The sequence below is a fragment of the Rhinoderma darwinii genome, chromosome 1 (genome assembly GCF_050947455.1).
Source record: "Rhinoderma darwinii isolate aRhiDar2 chromosome 1, aRhiDar2.hap1, whole genome shotgun sequence".
NCBI lineage: Eukaryota > Metazoa > Chordata > Amphibia > Anura > Rhinodermatidae > Rhinoderma > Rhinoderma darwinii.
In genome coordinates, this window is record NC_134687.1 from 431,922,178 (window position 1) to 431,946,744 (window position 24,567).

Genomic DNA, 24,567 nt, shown 5'->3' on the forward strand with positions numbered 1-24,567 from the left:
CCTTTTACAGACATTGTTAATTCTTCTTAATTTTTAAAAATATATTTTTGAGACCATCAAACTATTATATAGGATTTTAAAGTCTGTCACCTCAATATACGGCCGTAGGTAAGGGCAGCATATTACATAGATAGGTTTGTTCTTCTATTATCCGAAATAGCACATAATATTGTACTGTTTAGCTAATAGGAGCGATCAAACAATACGCCTTACCTAGGGCAGCATATTGAGGTGACAGATCCACTTTAAAGTGTAATTCCAAAGCCAAGAGAAGGTCAAACGAGGCATTTATTAACACCATGAGTAATCCATCACACAATGACTAAGCAGTGGAGTTTGTTTAATGCAGTTTGTATTCCAGAGTTGTATGTAAAGTATTTATATTGAATATTATTATGCCTCCTCCGATTGTGTATGCCTTTCAGGGACAAAACACCAGCGTAACAATGGCATCTGACCATCAAGCTCCAGCCACTAAACAACAGCAACCTAACTCAAAGGTATGTGCAAGAAACCTAGTTCTGTAAAAAACATATTTTTGGGCTTTATATAGATATAAGGCTAAGTTCACACTTGCATTGTATAATCCGTCACTCTGATCTGTTTTTATATTAAAATAAGGCTTCGTTCACATCTGCGCCAGGGTCCCGTTCCGATGTTCCGTCTTCGCTTTCCATCGGAACGGGACCCTGACTGACACAAATGGAAACCAAAGGTTTCCGTTTCCATCACCATTGATTTCAATGGTGACGGCTCCGGTGCCAATGGTTTCCGTTTGTCTCCATTGTGCAAGGGTTCCGTCGTTTTGACGGAATCAATAGTGTAGTCGACGACGCTATTGATTCAATCAAAACGACGGAACCCTTGCACAACTGAGACAAACGGAAACAATTGGGACCGGATCCGTCACCATTGAAATCAATGGTGATGGAAACGGAAACCTATGGTTTCCGTTTGTGTCTGTCAGGGCTCCATTCCGACGGAAAGCTCAGACGGAACGTTGGAATGGAGCCCTAGCGCAGATGTAAACTAAGCCTTATTTTTATAACAACGCAAGTGTGAACTTAGCTTTAGGAGTTAGAACCCATGAGATCTTTCAATCTCCAATAACACCCTCCATACAAGAAAACAGCTCTTAGACTTTGCTGATGAATCTTAAATCTTTCTGCTGTATATTCCTTCTTTAATAACCAATATCTTGTTTCCTGCCAGCTGCTTTAAAGAGGCTCTGTCACCAGATTTTGCAACCCCTATCTGCTATTGCAGCAGATAGGCGCTGCAATGTAGATTACAGTAACGTTTTTATTTTTAAAAAACGAGCATTTTTGGCCAAGTTATGACCATTTTTGTAATTATGCAAATGAGGCTTGCAAAAGTCCAAGTAAGTCGATCTTACCTGCAAACGCTGATGCTGCTGCAGAATCAACTGTAGCCTCTGCTGCCGATGTGGCCGTCACGATGCAGGACCTGTGAGTGACGTCACAGATCTGCACTGTCAGAAGCTGGGCGTTCTGAAGAGAAGAGGATGTTACTTCTCTTCACAGCGCCCAGCTAGTAAAAGTATTAAAAACGCCCCGATGTACGCACCTAATACACGCCCACTTGGACTTTTACTTTTAAACACACCCACTTGGACTTTTGCAAGCCTCATTTGCATAATTACAAAAATGGTCATAACTTGGCCAAAAATGCTCGTTTTTTAAAAATAAAAACGTTACTGTAATCTACATTGCAGCGCCTATCTGCTGCAATAGCAGATAGGGGTTGCAAAATCTGGTGACAGAGCCTCTTTAAAATGAATCTTCACCTTTTAACACTATGTAGTTTTTAGGTCCAAAATTATGTGCATATTCATTTCTTAATACAGCGTACTGGGGCATAGTTAATGATCTTGGGGCCCCATAGCAAAATTTGGAATGGGGCCCCTGTTAGAAGCAGCACAAATACTTATGCATAAATAACCCAACCTCCACCGGTTCAGCCAGTTTTGTGATTGTCTCCTCCCCTTTCCGAAGCCCAGTGCTGTGTTCAGCTTCTCCCCTTTTCTCTGCCCAATGCTGTGGTCAGCTTCTCCCCTTTTCTCTGCCCAGTGTTGTGATCGGCTTCTCCCGTTTCTCTGCCCAGTGCTGTGATCGGTTTCTCCCATTTTCTCTGCCCAGTGCTGTGATCGGCTTCTCCCCTTTCCTCTGCCCAATGCTGTGATCGGCTTCTCCCCTTTTCTCTGCCCAGTGCTGTGATCGGCTTCTCCCGTTTCTCTGCCCAGTGCCGTGATCGGTTTCTCCCATTTTCTCTGCCCAGTGCTGTGATCGGCTTCTCCCCTTTCCTCTGCCCAGTGCTGTGATCGGCTTTTCCCCTTTCCTCTGCCCAGTGCTGTGTTCGGCTTCTCCCCTTTTCTCTTCCCAATCCTGTGATCGGCTTCTCCCATTTTCTCTGCCCAGTGCTGTGATCGGCTCTCCCCTTTTCTTTACCCAGTGCTGTGATCGGTTTCTCCCCTTTTCTCTGCCCAGTGCTGTGTTCAGCTTCTCCCCTTTCCTCTGCCCAGTTCAGATTTTCAGGTAAGTGGACTGTGCAGCTACAGACCAATCAGCACTTCTCTGCTGTTTAGGAAAAGTGCTGATTGTTAGAGCAGCTTTCAGTTATTTGATTTAAACAGTACAGTAGATCTGTGACTGACAGGCTGCTCCTCCAATCACCACTCTCTCTTTACAAACAAGAAAGCTCTTATTGGTAATCAGAGAAAGAGATAATGTCTCTTAAAGGCTATGTAAACCTTTGAAAGCGATTTTTTTTTAATAAGAAGGTCAATCAGTGTGTTTTGAGCAACTTTATAAATAGTTTTTATTATCCATCACATCTAAGTTCATAACTTAGATGTGATCGACTACAGGTGGATCCTGCATGTGAGAGACACACAAGGACCGGCTGACACTGAACCCATCAGTCCCGCGGACCTGACGGTCTCAGGTCTTAGCGCACTATACAGCTGCTCTGTATATAGAATACAGAGCAGATGAACCTCAAAAAGTAAAAATAATTTTTTATATAAACTAATTATAAAGTTGCACAAAAAACACTGTTTTACCTCTTAATTTTAGAAGAATAAATAAATCGCTATTGAAGGTTTACATAGCCTTTAAGGCATAGCAAAGGGCCCCTAGCCCATAGGCTCCTAGCCCATAGGCTTCATACAATTAGTGTGGTGTTCCTCTGGTTGGAGCTCAGTTTTTCTTATAAAAAGCTTAAAATCATCTGCATGGAAATAATTTAATAATAAAATCAGTGGAAAACTCTTTTATTATTGAGCTCAATGTATAAACAGTATGCAGTAAGCTCCGCCTAGTGGTGATGACTCGCAGACAATACATTACAATTTAAAATGTCTATGCAGGAGATTTTGGGCTCTGTATCTGGAAAAAAACCAGTAGCCCAATCACTATAAAGATATATTAAGTCATTTATCAGCACGGAATTTTGAACTGTTTTAGATAAAAGATAAAGATGAACATTCCCTTTAAGCTTACCTTATGTTTTTACCATTCATACACAGGGTGTCAAATTGTAAAGAGGTCACAACATGGATCCCAAGACCTCTAAGCACAGTGGCAATCACTTCTATTAATACAGCTCCTGTCACCTACCATTTTTTATCTTAATCAATTCTGGAAGCCTATTTCTTATATTTTATGTATCTTATATACACCACAGTATTTTCTGTGCTTATCACAAGTATGAAATAGGAGAATAAATGAACACAGGACAGGCTCCATAGAAGTAGCCAAGTGGCCCAGTCTGTACAAATAGTGAAATAAGACGAGAGTATCGTTATAAAGTTTTGTGGCAATGCTTGGGGAGAAGAGAAGGGCTGTTTGCCAGGTTTTTTTTTTAGTATGACAGACCCACTCTTCTGTGACAAAATACAAAGCTTTATCCTTGATATGCTTATATAATGTAAATTATAATGTAAAGTTTATCTTTTCTCATTAGTGTATGTCAGCTACATTTGTATGCTGCCTGATATGGTGTGAACTCCACTGCATGGATCCTTTATGCGGTTTTCTAGGAAGTCATGTTGAACTTCACTAAACGCCCCGAAATACGCCTGAAAACAGTCCTTGTGAACATACCCTTAGGGTATGTGCACACGTGAACTGTCTTTTACGTCTGAAAAGACAGACTGTTTTCAGGAGAAAACAGCTGCCTCGTTTCAGACGTAAAAGCTCCTAAAAGCTCTTATGCGAGGCGTCTTTGACGTTTGTAATCTTGAGCTGCTCTTCATTGACTTCAATGAAGAACGGCTCAAATTACGTTGCAAAGAAGTGTCCTGCACTTCTTTGCCGAGGCAGACAATTTACGCGTCGTCGTTTGACAGCTGTCAAACGACGATGCGTAAATGACAGGTCGTCGGCACAGTACATCGGCAAACCCATTCAAATGAATGGGCAGATGTTTGCCGACGTATTGTAGCCCTATTTTCAGACGTAAAATGAGGCATAATGCGCCTCGTTTACGTCTGAAAATAGGTCGTGTGATCCCAGCCTTACAGTGGTTTAATTTCATATATTCTCTAATATCAATGTTGTTTGTTGATAAAGACCAGGAAATGATAATGAAATAGTTTACAAAGGAAAGAGGAAGCTGGACTTTGCATGTAAACATACAAGATAAAATACGATGTAAGATATACAAGATAATGGTTTGTATTATCTTGCAATCACCACACCAGAATTGTTTAGAATGTACAGTTTGTTTGCTGTTCCATTGCTCCTCCACTTATTTTTTAAGGTGAACCTCCATTGGTCCTCCTGCAAGAAGGACATGTTTATTTACCAGTAATAGTTACAGGGAGTAGAATGGTGAACATTGGCTGAACAATCCTCTTTCCCAGTCTCGCATGTGCTCAAAACACAGGGATGCTGGGCCTTCTCTGTGTTGTAGATGCACACCACTAGTACTGCAGTGTAGTTCTTCCTCAGGTAAACAAGGTGACAACCACAGCTTTGAACCATTTACCCCTCATACAGATGTGAAATGGAGCAAAGCATGCCAAGGGTGGGGGGACACATGAAAAATGCCTTGCCTATATTTATCTATAAATGTATTTTTAGTTATTTTGCTCTTTAAATAATTTCCTCAAGAAACTGTTGAGCTTCATGGAAAATGGCTATGTAGATGTACATGATATCACAGTGATATACAGTATCATGGTCTGATCATCTTAAATATTATCTCCACAAAAGAACTATGAGATTTATGATCATTTTATATCTATGGACTCCTGAACCTGATGGACAATTTTTCTGTATTGTTCTATTTTTGCGGGATATTAATATATGCTTTTATGAGTACTTCAGGGGTGAAAATTTAGATGCCCCTCTGAAAGAAAATTGCATTCACAGTGTTTTACTTCTGGCTACAGATTGTTATCTTTGAGCAAGAGAACTTCCAAGGCCGCTGCCACGAACTCAGTGGAGCCTGTACCAATCTAAAGGAGGCTGGCATGGAGAAAGTTGGCTCAATACTCGTGCACTCTGGACCGTATGTATCTAAATATAATTCAGTAAGCTCCAAGTCCTATTGTGGATATGCGTCATCAACAGCGCCACTCCTATTCATTCAATGATCTGGCTTATGCATCTGGTGTATTCATGAAGAGGTTATCCGCCTCTCCCAATCGCCTCACTGTTGAGTGATGGGAAGCCACTTTATACAGGCTTATAATGCCGCTACTTTAAATGTGAAGGGGGTGGGAGATGGTCGAGGAGATTGCGGGGTAGCACGCTCTACATGAAAATGTCAGATTCATAAGTCAACTTCTTTCTCAAGTGTTATGACACATAGATTTTTTTGTGCTGTTTTTCATAGTAACCCTTGAGACATGAACACTAGGGCATAATATTATACTCTGACAGATCAACTTTAAGAAAAAAAGCTCTTTTATGACTAGTCCAATGCAATACTAAATTATTTGCAGCCTAAAAGTACTATTGGTTAACATGTCTACAAAGTAAGTAGAGTGCTACAATTTTACTCGTCTATCTGGTATACTAAAAAGGTATCCAAATAAAACAACAGTATTCCATACTGGCAATATCACACTGTGACAGGGTTGAGCTCTACACCAGCCTGCTAAAGCCATCCTTACATTTCCATGAGGTAATTACCAGTTTTCCAAAAGCCCAGCCCATTGAATTGCCAAGTGGGACTTTGCCACAAAAATTGACATGACTGAGAAAACTATGTATTTATTGTGTGGATAAAAATGTTTCATTTTACAGATGATGTATTTAAAAAATATATATATTTTTTTGTGTATGGCAAAGAATGGAGTGTGAAAAATGAAATAACCATATGGAACATAATGTATGTAAATTAATAATTAAATAGACAGCATTGGAATACTGAAATGATTTAGGCCCTTAGGCCCTCCAGGTGCAAGGCAACCATATGTGTGCATCACGCTGAATTGGGTCAGTTGTGTGTAGATTATTATCATCCAAAGAGAAATCCTTTAATATTATCCGCTTACTGTAGATTACATATAAGCAGTATATAAGCAGCAAGCATTTGTGTCATCATTCATTGGTTTAGTACTTGATACTAATTGCAACAATTGGAATTATAAATAGTACCAAATGGTTGCAATGATTTTCCACTTTTATCACAAAAATATATGCCACAAAATAGTAGCAGTCATACATAAAAAAGCAAACAAACAAATAACATGAAATAATCAACAACAATAAATAACTATAACATAATAATTTGAGGTCTCCTAAGAAACTCCATACAGATCTTGCTATGTCTATATAAACATTTGGTGTATCCATTCATGTATTGTATGAATTTTATTTCAATAAATATCCCGCACGTACAGTTGGTCAGGAGAACAGCAACATGTACGAGGACAATATTTTTGGAAAATGGATGTCCTCCTATAAATAGGGGAATCTATATGTCTGTTCGTTTATAGTTTTTAAACGTTTTTCAGTGTTGTGTTGCACAAGGGTTGGAAGTCACCAGCACCAGAAATTAGATCCAATTATGCTTTGGTAGATGTCTTGGAACACCTACAGTCATGCTGCTTTTTCAGGGTAGAACTCTGAGATGAGGCTTCTTTTTTCGAAAAAAAACCACCATATGAATTACTTTTATTTCATAGCTGGGTAGGATATGAACAACAAAACTGCAAGGGAGAACAATTTGTCTTTGAGAAGGGAGAATACCCCCGCTGGGACTCCTGGACAAATAGCCGAAGAAGTGACAGCATCTCTTCCCTGAGACCAATCAAAGTGGTAAGAAAGCGAGACTGTTTGAAAATGCTGTTAACTGTACTATTACTTTTCTATACAATACTATAAACTCTAGGGAGATCTATCAAGGCTTTTTTTATCATTGATTTTTACTTTATCTGCCTAACAGCAATAATGATTGTATCTGTGTATGTTTGTAGGATCAATAATACGTTACAATTCATAATAATATAGGTAATTCTAGTATGGAATACTGTAGTTCATGTTGGTACAAATGTATAGATAGTATGTGCCCCTAGTGTGGGCACAGTCTACTGTAAGAACTACTATTTGGAGCAATGATCATTTGTGTCACTAGATCTGGACACTCTCTCAGAGAGCACAATATTATCTTGAGATTATAACTAGGGTTGATTTTGGATCCATGGCCATGATAATAAGGAAAGAGTTAGGATGTGCCATACATATGCTCTGGCATGTGATTCTAAAACTTCTGAATTGCAGCTGGTCATTGTTGTGGCTCCCAAAAGACTATTAACCAAACCCCCAAATATACATTAGATAAATACAGAGTATACACAGTAGGCCTCATGTATAAGAACGTGACCTTGCTGTCCATAGTAACCAACCTGAACAATCCTTTCATTTTTTTAATTAATTGGAAAAATAAAATGGACACTGGATGGTATCGAGAGACACTTTTCTCTTTTTGATACATAAGGCCCAACATGTGCAACAGTTTTGTATATATAGTATAGCTATATGATCCTTGTAGACTTAATTTAAAGGTCTGTTCAGTCTTATGTAATTTATTCTAAAACGGTTTGTGTTTAATTCCTTACCATTTTGAAGATCTGTGCTTGCAGTGAATGAAAACATTCTTATTTACATACAAGGGGTAGATACTGGTCCTAATCTAGTCTTACCTACACTGGTGAGATTGTCATAATGTAACAGTGTAAGTACTGGACACTATATGTGCTGCTGCTGTGTTCTGTTAACAGAGGGTTGCCTAGATTCCTACAAACCTAAAAGCTGTGTCAGCAGGAGGCGGTCAAGACAAGTGAGCTACCGGATATAAAAAAAGAATATTTCCATTTAGCTACAGCCAACAGAAATCTTGAAATGGAGAGGAACTAAAACCTAAACAATCTTAGTAGCATAATACAGTGTTTAAGACTGGACAACCTCTTTAAGTGTTGAAGACTTGATTTAAAGGGGTATTTCGGTTACAACTAGTTACCCCCTATCCGTAGGGTAAGGGGTAACTTGTTGATCGGTGGGTGTCCGACAGCTCGGATCCTCACGTTTTACGAGAACAGGGAGCCCGAAGTTGCCCGAACCCCAAGTTTCAACCGAGTGGTAGGTCGCTCGTGCGCACTGCCGCTCCATTCATTCTCTATGGCAGCTCCGGAAAAAGCTGAACACTGCACTCAGCTATCTCCGGCGCTCCCATAGAGAATGAATGAAGCTGCAGTGCGCATGAGCGACCTGCCGATCGGTTCAAACTTGGGGTTCAGGGAACTTCGGGCTCCCTGTTCTCGTAAACGGTGGGGGTCCGAACTGTCGGACACCCACCGATCAGCAAGTTACCCCTTACCCTACGGATAGGGGCTAACTTGTTGTAACCGGAATACCCCTTTAATTGTCACCAGTAGTGAGTGACTTAGAATAGGTTGAGACTGTGCGGCGAAGCAGAAAGCAATCCTCTCCATTGATCAAGCAGGTGTCACACCTCAGGTACTGCCTGATTGCAAAACCACTCAGTGTTCCCCTGATTGGTACAAAGTACTGAATAAAGTACTGTAGACAACTATTCATTTTATAATTGCTATGTTTAAAGCTGCATACATGTCACAATTTACCAAACCCTGGCAAGCAATGAAAGAGCATATACCAATATGACATATAGAACACAAATTTTATAATGACCACATTGTACTTTACCAGGAAAAATCAGGCAACTAACATTTACATTTAACAGCTCCACAATTTTTATGTATGAATGATCAATTTTAATCAACAATTATTTCTATTTTTTTTGTTGATCATTTAACTTGTTTGCTCCGGGCGATAATCAATTCAGTGCAATGAGAGGTATGGTACATATAAGCAAGATTCACGCACATCTTTTAAGTCAAGTTTGCAAAAAAATAAAAAATGCTAAAGTAATCTCTCTTTTTTGTTGTTGTGACCTTTTCTATGTTCCTGAAAAAAAAATCATTTAGTCTTAATGCAACCATTGTCCATTTCCAGGATAGCCAGGAACACAAGATTGTTCTATATGAAAACCCAAACTTCACTGGGAAGAAGATTGAGATAATTGATGATGATGTTCCAAGCTTCCACGCTCATGGCTACCAGGAAAAAGTGTCTTCTGTGAGAGTACAAAGTGGAACGTAAGTTACCATGCTCATCTCTGTGTCTCCTTAAAATCTTTATAGAAAAATAAAATTGGGCTTTCTTTTTGTGAACAAAACTTACAGCAGGAGGGAAATGTACAGTCTCCTCGCAGCTGTTTGAATCCAGTCGTGCAACATATGTCATGCATTTGGCCTCTAGGGAACATCTGAACATCACAGATAAGTCTTTAGCATAGGGTGCAGCAGGAGATCAAACAGAAAAGACTTGTATTCAATAATACTAAGAATGTAAATTCAACTCTTACCCAATGAACTGGTAATGTGTTCTTATGCTGTGTCAGTGAAAAACTTACAATATTTGCAGAACTAAAAAGAGTTTAACAGTCTATAGTCAGTTTTAGAGGAATATCTAACTTGATTTCCACATTTTGAAATATAGGATAACAATTTATTATGTGAATTCTAACAGGGGCATTGCTAGGGTCTAAAAGGATCAGGGGCATGAGCCCAAAGTCAAAGCTTTTATACCCCAAAATAAAGATATACAGTATATATTAAATACAGCATTGCTATAAAATAACTTTTAGAACACATACTAGGCTTAGAAAGACCACCTCAGCAGTACACTGTCCCTGGAGATTGCTTTATAATGAAAATCAGCGCTGTGGGGCCTGGAACATGTATCCATAGAATTATCAGCCCTGTCCCCAAGTAATTTGCTCCATCATAAATACTAATGTATATATTACAGCACATCTCTGAATAATACAGTTCTACAGTTACCAATTAATACCAGTATACTAGGATCACATAATAACTCCACACCATAACCACATATATATCTACCACAAAGATGAATATAACCAATAATATCACCATACAGTGCCTATACCAGGGGTCAGAAATCTACGGCACGCCTGCTGTGAAACTACAATTCCCAGCATGCCCTGACAGCCTTTGGATGGAATAATACAGCCTTCACCTGACAGTGCATGCTGGGAGTTGTAGTTTTACAACAGCTGGAGTGCCAAAGGTTGCTAACCACTGGCCTATACAGTGGTCACATACCAGTTCTACACTGGAGCTCTATGCACTATTATCATGCTGCAGACCATATAAGTGATTACAGTATAGGTCAGGTGACGTTTTTTGTGGTTGGAGTCGCTCACTTTCCATTTTGTTCCTCATCCGGCCCAGACTGCCATGACTAATACTCCCAGCTTCCACTCGCCGCCGAAAATTTGTAAACACAGTCATCTTTGGATGTTCACTTATTCAGCACATCTTCACACACTGATAGTGCCCCTCATAGTACCCAAAACAGTAATGGTCCACTCTTACTACCCCCCACAAAGCAATGGTGCCCCTGTGTGGATTCCACACAATAATAGTGCCTGCCCCTTTAGCCCCCACAGTGATAGTGCCCCACACAATAATATTTTCCCTTCTACACACAGTATTGGTGCCAACTTGGTGCACTGCACACATTAACTGTGTCCCTTAGTGCTGCTCACTCATTAATTGTGCCCACTGAATGGCACCTATGTATTATAGTACCTCCTACTCATAATGGTACGCCCTTTATAGCCCCTACTCAGTAATGGTGCCCATTAGTAGCCCCATTCATTAATTGTGCCCCTTAGTGGCCCCCATTCAATAATAGTGCCCCTTAGTAGCCCTCATTCAGTAATAGTGCCCCTTTGCGGCCGCTATTCAGTAATACTGCCCCCTAATTCCCCCCATTCAGTAATCATGTCCCTTATTGGCCCCCATACCGTAAGAGTGACCCTTAGTGGCCCTCATTCAGTAAAAGTGTCTCTTAGTGTGGCCCACTCAATAATTGTACCCCCTGAATGGCCCTATTCAATTATATTGCCCCTTACTCATTAATAGTCCCTCCTTTAATTAGTAATAGGGCTCTTTAATGGCCCCCAATTAGTAATAGGGCATCGCAACAAGTAAAAAAACTTATACTCATCTAGCCTCTTTCGGAGCTGCACAGTCTCAGGCCTCTTCAGCTTCATTAGGCCTGCAGCCTGAGATGCCGAGATAGTACCCTTGCGTTGGACGGCGCGATGCTGTGACGTCATCGCACCGGCCTTTGCAGGGATCCTGTCCCAGCTTCTCATAGGCTGCACACCTAACAGAGAATGAGGGGTACTATTAGCCCCCTACTCCACCATAGTATCCCGAGGAAGCTGATACAATTGAATGTGGCATTTGCCTGGGGATCCAGGGCACTGGGCCTAAAATCCGTGGCTTAAGCCCTGGTTGCCCGGTGCTTGCGACACCACTGAGTTCAAATATGTTCAAAAGTTCTCCTTTGTATGTTTGAATATTTCCTAGAAGTGTCATTTTGATGGAGATATTGTATGATGCCCCCATCCAACTGTCTCAGTCATATCATAGCTGTGTACCCTACCTGGTAGACAACAGTAAAGAACTACTATATGTGACCAATTCAGGCCTTAGGTTACATGTCCTGTGTAGAAATAATTATTTAGCGCCCCCACCATTAACTATTGATGGAAATCTCTGAGCACCATAGAAATTAATATGTTCTTCAATGGTGTGGGGAGGATGGGAGTGATGGAAGGGGCAGTGTATGCCCAATTCCTCCTATTGTACCCTCCCTCCATGGTAGCCGCGGAACTGTAGTGTGCATCTGAAGGAGAGGAAGATGACTGGGAATGAGAGGATATAAAATTAACCTCAATTAAAGCCTTGTGAGTAACTCTAAGGGTTGTGGCACCATGATAACTGAGCAGAATGCGCCTCATGCACACTTAGCAAAGGTTGCACACCCCTAAAGGTTGAAATATGAGGCTGCAGTGTTGATCTGACTAGGTTTCCTTAATGTCACTCACGTAGCTCAAATCTAGTGGCTATACTGTCTTCACTCTGTACCCCATCCAGTATCACAAGATTTTAAAGAGAATATGTCACTGAATATATGTCACTGTGTCCACGTGTCCACCCTTAACTTTTCTTAAATTTGGTTAAAAATAACCTTTCACCTCCCCATACATGTGCAGCTGAGTGTAGCATGCAATGGGGAGGGCTGAACAAACCCTGGGGCACTTCACATTTTTTTTCTACCTCTCTCCGTTATTTAGATATCGCTGCCGTTATATTTGGTGCCCGATATTTAAATAACCCCCTGAACAGTCAACGGGGCGTGTACTGTCAAGGGGGCGTGTTACTATGGCTGTGACACTGTCCAATCAGATATGGACAGTGTTACAGCAAGAGCGAGGAGAGAGAGTGTGCGCGTGCACGCACACGCTATCACTCTCAAGCTTTCAAGATTAGTCTTCTGCCGAACTGGCAAGGGGGCGTGTCACTGCTACGGACAGTGTAAGAGCTGTGGAGAGGAGAGCGCGCTCTCCTCTCTTCAGCTCTTGTGAGAGATCAGTCTTGTATTGTCTGCCGAACTGGCAATGGGGTGTCTGTAGCAGTGACACGCCCCCTTGCCAGTTCGGCCGACAAAGTACAAGACTCTCCTCTCCACAGCTCTTACACTGTCCATAGCAGTGACACGCCCCCTTGCCAGTTCGGCAGACAAAGTACAAGACTAATCTCTCACAAGAGCTGAGAGCGTGCACTCTCCTCTCCACAGCTCTTACACTGTCCGTAGCAGTGACACGCCCCCTTGCCAGTTCGGGTGAAAAGACTGCAATCGCACACTCTCTTTCCTCGCTCTTGCAGTGGCACTGTCCATATCTGATTGGACAGTGTCACAGCCATAGTAACACGCCCCCTTGCCAGTACACGCCCCATTGACTGTTCAGGGGGTTATTTAAATATTGGGCGCCAAATATAACGGCACCGATATCTAAATAACGGAGGGAGGTAGAAAAAAAGTGTAAAGTGCCCAAGGGTTTGTGCAGCCCTCCCCATTACATGCTGCTCTCAGCTGCACATGTATGGGGAGGTGAAAGGTTCTCTTTAAGGACCAAGTTCAATACAAAATCAATACCAAATTCAATACAATATCGCGACATGCTAGAGAAGTCCTTGACGGGCTGCAACACACATTACGACCACTGGGTGGCCACACATTTATTTTTCAAATCTGGTAATCTCATGTCACACATTTCAGGATATGTTGAGATAAGGGGAAAGGTAAGGAAGGACACATGTGTACCTCTTTAAATAATTACAATATTGTTATACTAGTGAAGGAAATGACACCAAATAATTGGCCCTAAATTGCCAAACAGGAGAAGCTGAAAAGAAAGCACTTCCTACTTCTTTGGAGTCGGACTGTGCCACACAAACCTTTTTGCTAAGGATTTTTTAAACTGAGGAACGTTATATAACCATTACTTACTTACCATAGAGATGTCTGATTCTCATATTCTTGGTACAATACATTCTAATATATTACAGATACATTTCTTTTATTTCATTGTTCTGCTTCATTGCAGGTGGGTTGGCTATCAGTACCCAGGGTACAGAGGCTACCAGTACCTGTTTGAGAAGGGGGATTATAAGGACAGCTCAGATTTTGGCGCCCAACACCCCCAGATCCAGTCTGTGAGGCGCATCCGTGATATGCAGTGGCACCAGAGGGGAGCCTTCCACCCTACCAGTTAAGAAAAACACATCTTCTTCCAGCTAGTGCCACTGACAAGAAAGAGATACGGAAAGGCTTTTAAGTGATCTGCTGCTGTTTTTGCCATGGCATGGTTAACCCGCATGCCACTGTGTGACTCAACCTGCTGAAGCAATTTAATAAAAGCTTTGAGTTCCAAACTCCTGCGGGTTCCATGTTTGTGTTCTTCTTGTGTGTATCTACAATGTTCCAGTGGAAACACCTCATCTAATAGATCATCATGAAAACCAGTTTAGCAGTGATTGGTGTTTGAGGGGGTATCTCTGGGATCCACACTTATCGCCAGAACGGGGGTCCCCTGACCCTGGTCCTGTGGATATATGCCAAAAATATCTAAGTTGGGAATACCCCTTTAAGGTGTTGTTGTCCCTACCTAAGGCGCTTCAACTAAACTATTTTAATTCTCCAACTGTTTGACTGATTGAGCAGCAACTTAAATACCTTATGGTAGATAAACTGTAGCTGGATGTAATTTATTAAGTGGCCATCTATAATTGCCAGCAAAATGCCAATGATAAATGTATTATCTTGTGGAGAACTTGTGTTCTGCACCAGAAAGGTATTTCTTTGCTATTGCAGTACGAAAATGACTAATGCAGACTTAGGGCCAGTTCACACAGAGTTTTTTGACATGTTATCTGACGCGGAAACCGCGTCGGAAAGCGCGCCAAAAAACGGCCGAAAATGCCTGTCATTGATTTCAATGGGAGCCGGAGGCGTTTTTTTCCTGTGAGCGGATAAAACCGGCTCACAGGAAAAAGAAGGGACATGCCCTATCTTCGGGCGTTTATGTTTCTGACCTCCCATTGACAGCGTATTTCGCTGCGTCTTTTGCTCCTGCAAAAAGCTCTGTGTGAACCCAGCCTTAGGGCTAGTTCACACTGTTTTTTGGCACTGTTTTTGATGCGGAAACCGCATCTGAAACTGCGCCAAGAAATGTCCGAAATCGCCTCCCATTGATTTCAATAGCAGGCGGAGGCGTTTTTTTTCTCGCGGGTAAAAAAAAGTGACATGCTCTTTATTCCCGTATTTCCGTCCCATTGAAATCTATGTAAGGCAGAAAAAGCATATTTCAAGGTGGTTTTTGCCCACGGCGCTCAATGGCCACAGCAAAGAAGGAAATTTCTGAAGAAATTTTGAGTCCGATTTTTCTGCCGGCAAAAAACTCTGTGTGAACCTGGCCTAATATAAAGCTATTCAAATTACTGAATGGAAAAAGTGTTTAAAAATGTTCTAGCATGGGCTTATGTTTATGTTCTTGTTTTTTTTTCTTACAAATATTGATGCTAAATACTGACCAAATATAAACCTACAAAGTATGGGGTGCAATTAACACACAGTAGTCTTCAATGGAAAAACAAACAATCTTTATTAAAAAATGTAGAGACAATAAAAAACATTAAAAACGAGTCATGCAAAGCATGAGCAGGACGTCCCTCTGTGCTAAGAGCAAAATATAAGCACTGAGTAGCAACCATGGGCAAAGCAATGCAATCCAACATACAAATACTAGATAATAGATGTACATGTCAAAGTACTTCGTTTGATAAGCATGTAAATGGCAGTGCAACAATCATGTGCACATTACTCAAAGAGTAGTAACACAACATGGACATGAACAAACAAAGTCAAAAGGTAAATGAACAGATGACCTACCCATGTAGCTCACTATGCACACCGAGAGACGTCACACCCGACGTGCGTTTAGCTGAGCGCGGCTATAGCACAACTAACTATTCACACTGTGCCGCAACAACATCGCATGGCAGTGCGTTTGGCATAACTTGCCCCTATTCACTGCACTGTCATAACCTGACATCAAAACTCAATGCATAGCAAGTTTAAATCACTCCAACTGTGCTGTCTGTCAATACATAAAGTGCAGTAACGTCAATCCAAGTTTAAATTTTGCTGTATAGAGATCGACTGAGTGTCCTATATTACAGCCCACTGGCTTAATTTGATCTGAGCTGTAACGTAATTTGGCATCTAGACAGCATAGAATTCTATGTGTTTCTTACTTGAACATTATTGACAGCATAATTATTCTTTTATTTCATAACTATATTCCACTATACAACAAATGGCCCAAGGTATGTGAGCTTGGGGGTCACTCACACATACCAGGTTGCACCATTGGACTTTGAACTCATTATTTATCTTAATGCATATTAATAAAAGTTAAATATTAATTAACCTATAGACCACATTCTTTTCTCCTTTCCCATTTTCCTGACCCATTCCTACTCTATTTGGTGGTGTACACCAATGTGGTCTTCTTGATACAATTTATTTTTGTGTGATAGGCGATCTTTTCCATTCACTTTACCAGAGAAACGCAACTCAATATTTATTACCCAGATTCTGCAGTTTTTAGAAATACCCCACATGTGGCCCTAGTGCACTAATGTACTGAAACACTGGCCTCAGAAGCAAAGGAGCACCTAGAGGATTTTTGGGCCTTCTTTATATTAGAATATATTTTAGGTACCATGTCAGCTTTGAAGAGGTCAGTACATAAATACAATACCAGAACCAAGCTCAGTACATATATACAGCACCAGCACAAATACAGCTCAGTTTAGTGCAACCCGTGCCGTATAGGTTTGCACTAAATTTTATACAGCTCCCAGCATGGCCTAAACAATAGTAAGGATGTGCTGGTAGATGCTGTTTCACAAAAAAAAAATCATACCACCATCATCTCGCTGCAGATCATACAGTGGCTACAGTGCTGATTAGAGGCAGAATAAACATTAACATTAAGTGACTCACAGGTGACGATCTCAGATTCTAGTTGTTCTTTTTCTCTGTTCCTCTCATCTGGTCCAGAATTCTATGATGACTTCTTCCGGGCACAGCCCATTTCTGCGGTTTGCAATTAGATGTCTTCAGCTTCTCACTTTTAAAACATTTCTGCACCTATAAACAAATATACAGTTCTCATGGTGCCACACACAGTGCCCCTAAATATAATAGCACCATACACTGTACCTCTAATTATAATAGCACCATACACTGTCCCTGCTTATAATAGCACCATACACTGTGTCCCACACACACCGTGCCCCCTGTAGATAGTGCCCTCCATAGAGCCCCCTGTAGATAGTGCCCCACATACAGCCCCTGTAGATAGTGTCCCACATATAGCCACCACTGTAGATAGTGCCCACATATAGCCCCCTTGCAGATTGTGCTCCACATATAGCCCACCCCTGTATATACTGTCCAATATATAGCCTACCCCTGTAGATAGTGCCCTACATATATCTCCCCCTATAAATAGGGCTCCACATATAGCCTACCCCTGTATATAGTGCCTCACATATAGCTCCCCTATAGTGATCCATATATAACCCACCCCTGTATATAGCCCCTGTAGATATAGCCCACCCCTGTATATAGTGTCCAACATATAGCCCACCCCTGTATATAGTGCCCTGCATATATCTCCCCCTATAAATAGTGCTCCACATATAGCCCACTCCTTTCTATAGTGCCTCACACATAGCTCCCCCTATAGTGCTCCACATATAGCCCATCCCTGTATATAGTGCTTCACATATAGCTCCCCTTATAATGCTTCACATATAGCCCACCCCTATATATAGCCCACCCCTGTATATAGTGCTTCACATATAGCCCACCCCTGTATCTAGCCCCCCTTGTAGATAGAGTCGAGCCCTGTAGATAGAGCCCCCCCTCTAGATAATGTCACTCACATTTTAATTAGGATAAAAAAAAAATAACTTTACATACTCACCTTAATCCCGTTCCCGCACTGTCCGGTGGCAATGCAGACCTCCTCTCTTCTGAGCAGGTCTGCTGGGCTTGGACGATGCAATGTCATCGCGCCACGTGCGTCTATGAATGGCGCTGACTGACAGGGTACTATGACTTGTCCTGTCAATCATCGTGCCGCTTGAGTCATTGAAAGGCGCTGAATGTCCGGGCACGCAACGTACCCGGCCATTCATCACCTATAGTGCAGGAGGGGGTGGCGGCGGCTTATTTCAGTGGTGCAGCAGCCCCCTCAGAGAGGCAGTAGGCCCCCATCTTCCCTCCTAGTTGCGCCCGACTGCCCCCCCTAGCTACGCCCCTGGGAGCGCCATTTGACTTTTGGAGTACAGATTTTGCTGGATTGGTTTCTTGGAACCATGTCGCATTTGCAAAGCCCCTAAGGTACCAGTACAGTGGAAACTACCCAAAAGTGACTCCATTTGCAAAACTACACCCCTTGAGGAATTAATTTAGGGGTGTAGTAAACATTTTGACCCCACAGGTGTTTCATAGATTTTATTAGAATTGGGCAGTGAAAATAAAACGTAGCTTTAGCTCAAAATTTTAAAATTTCTCAGCAAATAAAGGAAAAACAGAACCACAACATTTGTAAAGCAATTTCTCCCAACTACGGCAATACCCCATATGTGGTTACAAACTGCTGTTTGGGCACACGGTAGGGCTCAGAAGGGAATGAGCGCCATTTGGCTTTTGGAGTGCAGATTTTGCTGGATTGGTTTCTGGGCGCTATGTCACATTTGCAAAGCCCCTGTGGAACCAGAAGTGACCCCATTTTGGAAACTACACACTCAAGGTATTCACCTAGCGGTGTAGGGAGAGGGAGTTTGTTAATCCCGCAGGTGTTTTGCAGAAATTAGTGTGCTCTCGATGTTGTAGAGTGAAAATGTGAATTTTTTCATAGATATGCCAATATGTGGAGCCCAACCTGTGCCACCATAACAAGACAGCTCTCTAATTATTATGCTGTGTTTCCCAGTTTTAGAAACACCCTACATGTGGCCCTAATCTTTTGCCTGGACATTTGATCAGGCTCAGGAGTGAAAGAGTACCGTGCGAAATTGAGGCCTAATTTGGCAATTTACAAAGTATTGGTTCACAATTGCAGAGGCTCTGATGTGAAATAATAAAAGAAACGCTGAGAAGTGACCCCATTTTGGAAACTACACCGTTCAAGGCATTTATTATGGGGTGTAGTGAGCATTTTCACCCACAGGTCTTTTCCATAAATGAATGCGCTGCGGATGGTACAAAGCAAAAAAATTATTTTTTTTCCCTAGATATGCCATTTCAGTGGCAAATATGTCATACCCAGCATGTGCCACTGGAGACACACATCCCAAAAATTGTTAAAAGGGTTCTCCCGTGTATGGCAATGCCATATATGTGGAAGTAAACAGCTGTTTGGGCACCGTGTAGGGCTCAGAATGGAGGGAGCGCCATTTGGTTTTTGGAGCATGGATTTTGCTTGGCAGTAGTTTTGTTTGGAGTTTTACTGGTGTTCCGTTTATAATGTGGGGGCGTATGTCAGCTGGGCAGAGTACATCAGGGGCATAGTCAGGTGGTATAATAGTGGGGTAAAAAAATAAAAATAAAATAATCCATAGATGTGTGTTACGCTGTGAAGCAATCCTTTCTGCACAGGCCAGTGTCGCACTGATAAACGGTGTCCTTTCTTATCCACCTTTTGGTTGACACTGTGCACTTTTGGAGTATGGGGAATTTTTTCCGTTGAAGTGTTGTCCTCAGTGGCGTAACTAGCGCTGTAGCAGCCAAAGCAGCTGCTACGGGGCCCGTAGCATGAGGGGGTCCATGCCGCCAGCCGGCACCGGACCCCCCAAGCCTGGAGGCGCCGCTAGCAGCCGCTATGGCTGCTACAGTGGTAGTGACGCCACATTCAATAGTGTCTGCGTCCTTTGGACGCAGATGCTATTGAACACTGTGACAGAGCAGGAAGGTATCTCCCTGCTCTGCCATAGGCTACTGTAAGAGTGGCATAGCTCTAGGGGTTGCAATGGTCGAAAATTGCGACCGGGCCCCTAAGTCTGGGGCTCCGTAGCCACACAGCGCTGACTGCGGTGGTCCCGCTTTCTGAATGCTAGAGCAAGGAGGTGATGGCTCCTTGCTCAAACATTCACTCTGCCATGAGTGGCTCGGCGCAGGCAGGCGATGTCTGCGCCGAGTCACCCACACCAAAATGATCCTCCACCCGTCGTGGGAATGGGAATAGGTAAGTAATTATGTTATTATTTTTCTGTTAGGCACTATGGGGCATTATACTGGGTAGGGAAAGGGGGCTGATATGGGGGCAGCTATAGGAGCATTTTACTATATGAGGGGCATTATACTGTATGGATGGCATTATACTGTGGGGACAGTTATGAGGGGCATTATACTGTGGGGACAGCTATAGGGGCATCATGCTGTGGGGATAGCTATTTGGGGCATTATACTGTATGGGGCATTATACTGTGGGCATAGCTATGGATGGTATTATACTGTTAGGGCAGCTATGGGGGTATTATTCTGCATGGGGGAATTTGTTTGGGCATTGTACAGCATGGGGGCATCCGTGTGGGCATTATACTGTATGGGGCATCTGTGTGGGCAATATACTGTATGGTGGCAGCTATGGGGGCATTATACTGTGTGAGGGGCACTATAAGAGCATGATACTGTGTGGGCTGAACCGGGTGTGTATTAGCGGGGATTGGGTGACATTAGAGGTGTGGCTTAAAAGAAAAAAAATTGCCCCTGCGCGCCACATTGATTGTCCTTATTTGTGATACTTGAAAGTATAGCACTGTCTACAGCAAGGGCTGTATAGCACTGTATGGGGAGGCTGTATAGCCCTGTCTACAGGGGGCGCTGTATATCACTGTCTACAGGGGGGGCTGTATAGCACTGTCTACAGGAGGGGGCTGTATGGCACTATTTACAGGAGGGCACTATCTACAAGGGCGAGATGTGTGTGGCACCCAAGGGAGGGGGGCCCAGTCAACAGTTTGCTATGGGGCCCAGTCTTTCCTAGTTACGCCCCTGGTTGTCCTAGTATAATACGGGCACCCTCGCTTCCAGCAGATATGTTTTGGCCCTACCCTTCCTGGTCCCCTAATTTTAGGGCCTTCATAAATCGCGGCTTGAAACAGAAGAAATGTTCCCCTCGTCTCTGCACAACAGCATATTCTTTCATTCCTGACTTTTTAGAGCATTAACTAATTTTATTTTTTCATAGACATAGTGGTATGAGGGCTGTTTTTTTTGTGGGACGAGTGGTAGTTATTATTGGTACCAGTTTGGGGTCCATGCGACTTTTTGATCACTTTTTATCCTATTTTTTTTGGGATGCAATTTGACCAAAAATCAGCAATTCTGGTATCGTTATTAAGTTTTTTTTTATACAGCGTTCACCATGCGTTATAAATTACATGTTAACTTTACTCTGCTGGTTAGTAAGATTCTGGCGATACTAAATTTATGCCACTTTTTTATGTTTTACAACTTTTTGCACAATAAAATTACTTTTTTATTTTTCGTCGATGGAGCTGTATGAGGGCTTGTTTTTTGTAAGACGAGCTATAGTTTTTATAGGTACCATTTTTGGATACATGTGAGAATCCAAAACCATTTAAGTGCATGTATGGAAACATTGTCAGGTCATGTATTATGGCGGTGGCAGTTTAGGAGGCTAAAACTACCTGACAGGCTCCCTTTGAAGATATAATGAAATGCAACAATTTAAGCTGCCCTGCAATTTTCATCCTAGTAAATATATTATATATATTCTACATAAATACAGCACCAGAACCAAAATCAGTACCTAAATGCAGTATAAAAAATAAGCTCAGTACATACATACTGCACCACAACCAGGCTCAGTACATAAATACAGCACCATCAGAAATACAGCTCAGTACATATATACAGCACCAGAACAAAGTTCAGTACATAAATACAGCACTAAAACAAAGCTCTGTACATAAATATAGTAAAAGAACCAAGCTCAGTACATGCATACCGCACCAGCACCAAGCTTAGTACGTAAATACAGCACCAGAACAAAGCTCAGCACATATATACAGCACCAGAACAAAGCTCAGTATATAAATACAGCACCAGAACCAAGCTCAGTACATAAATACAGCACCAGAACAAAGCTCAGTGCATAAATACAGCACTAGAACAAAGCTCAGTACATATATACAGCACCAGAACCGAGCTCAGTACATAAATACTGTACCAAATCCAAGCTCAGTGTCACGTTGGGTACGTGGACCCACTGGGTCGTACTGCCTTGACGGTATGGCAGCTGGCCAACAGGACACAGGTCACAGTCTATAGTTCGTATAGTGTACCTGTGGTAGCTCAGACAGTAGCAAGACAGGCTCGGCTGGGACTAGGCAGCAGGCAGGCTCCAGGCCTGGTGTAGCAAAACAGGCGTGGTATACAGCACAGCACGACTTGAGCTCAAAATGGTACTTGACCAGGATAGCACAGGATACACGTTACAGGTATCAGGAAAGGGAAACACTGGAAACTGGGAAACACTAGGAGACCATTTTCTTAGACAGACTAGGTTACGACAACAACGCTCAGGCATTGCAGGGAGGGGCACAGCACTTCTTATAGCCCAGGGTGCTCTGGGAGCAATCAGCTCAATCTCCCACCTGTGTGCGCTTTGGCGCCTTAAGTCTGGAAAGAGCTCGCGAGCGCACCCTGGTGGGCACTGTCGAACAGGACATCTGCATGTGCAGATATCTCTGGAGAGAAGGGCGTCGACCGGATGGAAGTAGTTCGTGGTCAGCGACCACGGATGTTACAGTATCCCCCCTCTTACGCCCCCTCCTCCTGGGACCAGAACGAGAGAGAAACCTCTTAATGAGCATTGAGATTCTCTTCTGGCTCCAAGGACCTCTCTTCTGGACCAAACCCCTTCCAATCTACTAAATAAAAGGTTCTTCCTCTTACTTTTTTAGTGTCCAGGATCTCCTTAACCTCAAAAGTCTCAGATGAACCGCTGGGTGCCACTGCAGGAGTGGAAGTCTTGGAGTAGCGGTTCAAGATCACCGGCTTCATCAGGGAGACATGGAAGGAGTTGGGGCTCTTGAGGGTAGGAGGCAGCCGAAGCTTGTAGGAAACGGGGTTGATTTGTTGCAAAGGGTCCAAGGAACCTGGGAGCAAAAGTGTATGATGGCACCCTCAGCCGGATATTCCAAGAGGACTGCCAGACCTTAGTACCTGGAAGGAACTGGGGAGGCTCTTGCCTTCTTGTGTCTGCCTTTCTCTTCATGCGGTCGACCGTCAGCAGAATAGAAGATCGAGTCTTCTGCCAGATTTGTAGAAAGTCCCTGAATGCAGAGTCAGCTGCAGGCACCTGGGACGTAGTGGAAACAAGAAGAGGTATACAAGTGTGTTGGCCATAGACAATGAAGAATGGAGTCTTAGAGGTGGACTCACTAGTATGGTTGTTGTAGGAGAACTCAGCCCAAGGAAGCAGCTGCACCCAGTCATCATGCTGCCTGGAGATAAAGTGTCATAGATAGTTCTCCATAATCTGGTTTATTCTCTCGACTTGACTATTGGACTGGGGATGGTAGGCAGAGGAAAAGTTCAACTTCACACCGAGGAGTACGCAGAGGGTTCTCCAGAACTTAGAGGTGAACTGAACCCCCCGATCCGACACAATATGTAGAGGCAAGCCGTGCAGACGGAAGATGTATTGGATGAAGAGATTGGCCAGTCGGGAAGCAGACGGTAGGCTGGTCAGTGGAATTAAATGAGCCATTTTGGAGAATCGGTCCACCCCCACCCAGACCGTACTGCAACCAGCAGAGAGAGGCAGGTCTGTGACAAAGTCCATAGCAATATGTTGCCAGGGGGCATCGGGCACAGGCAACGGCTGGAGCAGACTCGCCGGTTTGAAGTGGGCAATCTTAAAGTCCGTGATGTCTTTGGGCAGCGTGGGCCACCAGAACTGACGAGCAATTAGGTCTCGGGTCTTACGGGCACCCGCGTGACCTGCCAATTTGGAACTGTAACCCCAGCGGAGGATTCTTCTTCTGTTTGCCAGATGCACAAAAGTCCTCCCCGGGGGATTATCTCTAACTTGCAGAGGGTTGACAGGGATGATGCAGGATGGATTAATGACACTCTGTGGAGACTTCATAGTGTCCTCTGTCTCGAATGACCTGAACAAGGCATCGGCCCTGACATTCTTGTTGGCCGGACGGTAGTGGAGCTCAAACTGGAACCGGGCAAAAAACAGAGACCACCTGGCCTGACGAGGATTCAGTCTTTGTGCCGTCTGGAGATAAGTGAGGTTCTTGTGTGTCTGTAAATATCAAGATGGGATAAACTGCGCCCTTTAATAGATGTCTCCACTCCTCCAGAGCCAATTTGATGGCCAGTAACTCCTGATCCCCAATCGAGTAGTTGCATTCTGCGGAAGAGGAGAGCTTAAAGTAATAGCCACATACGATTGACTTGCCCTTGGAACCTGTTCTGGAACAGGAGTGCACCAGCACTGACAGAGGAGGCG

General features: G+C 42.9%; 1 protein-coding gene across 1 annotated transcript in view; it reads left to right on the plus strand.

Annotated features, from left to right (window-relative positions):
• The window catches only part of CRYBB2 (crystallin beta B2), a 71,232-nt gene extending 56,900 nt beyond the window's left edge, over positions 1-14,332 (plus strand). The window contains exons 2-6 of the mRNA XM_075853749.1: positions 426-500; positions 5,417-5,535; positions 7,160-7,292; positions 9,507-9,649; positions 14,044-14,332. Of these exons, the coding sequence (XP_075709864.1) occupies positions 447-500; positions 5,417-5,535; positions 7,160-7,292; positions 9,507-9,649; positions 14,044-14,212 (618 nt within the window). The 5' untranslated portion in view covers positions 426-446 and the 3' untranslated portion in view covers positions 14,213-14,332. The remainder of the gene's footprint in view (positions 1-425; positions 501-5,416; positions 5,536-7,159; positions 7,293-9,506; positions 9,650-14,043) is intronic.
• The last annotated feature ends 10,235 nt before the right edge of the window (positions 14,333-24,567 follow it).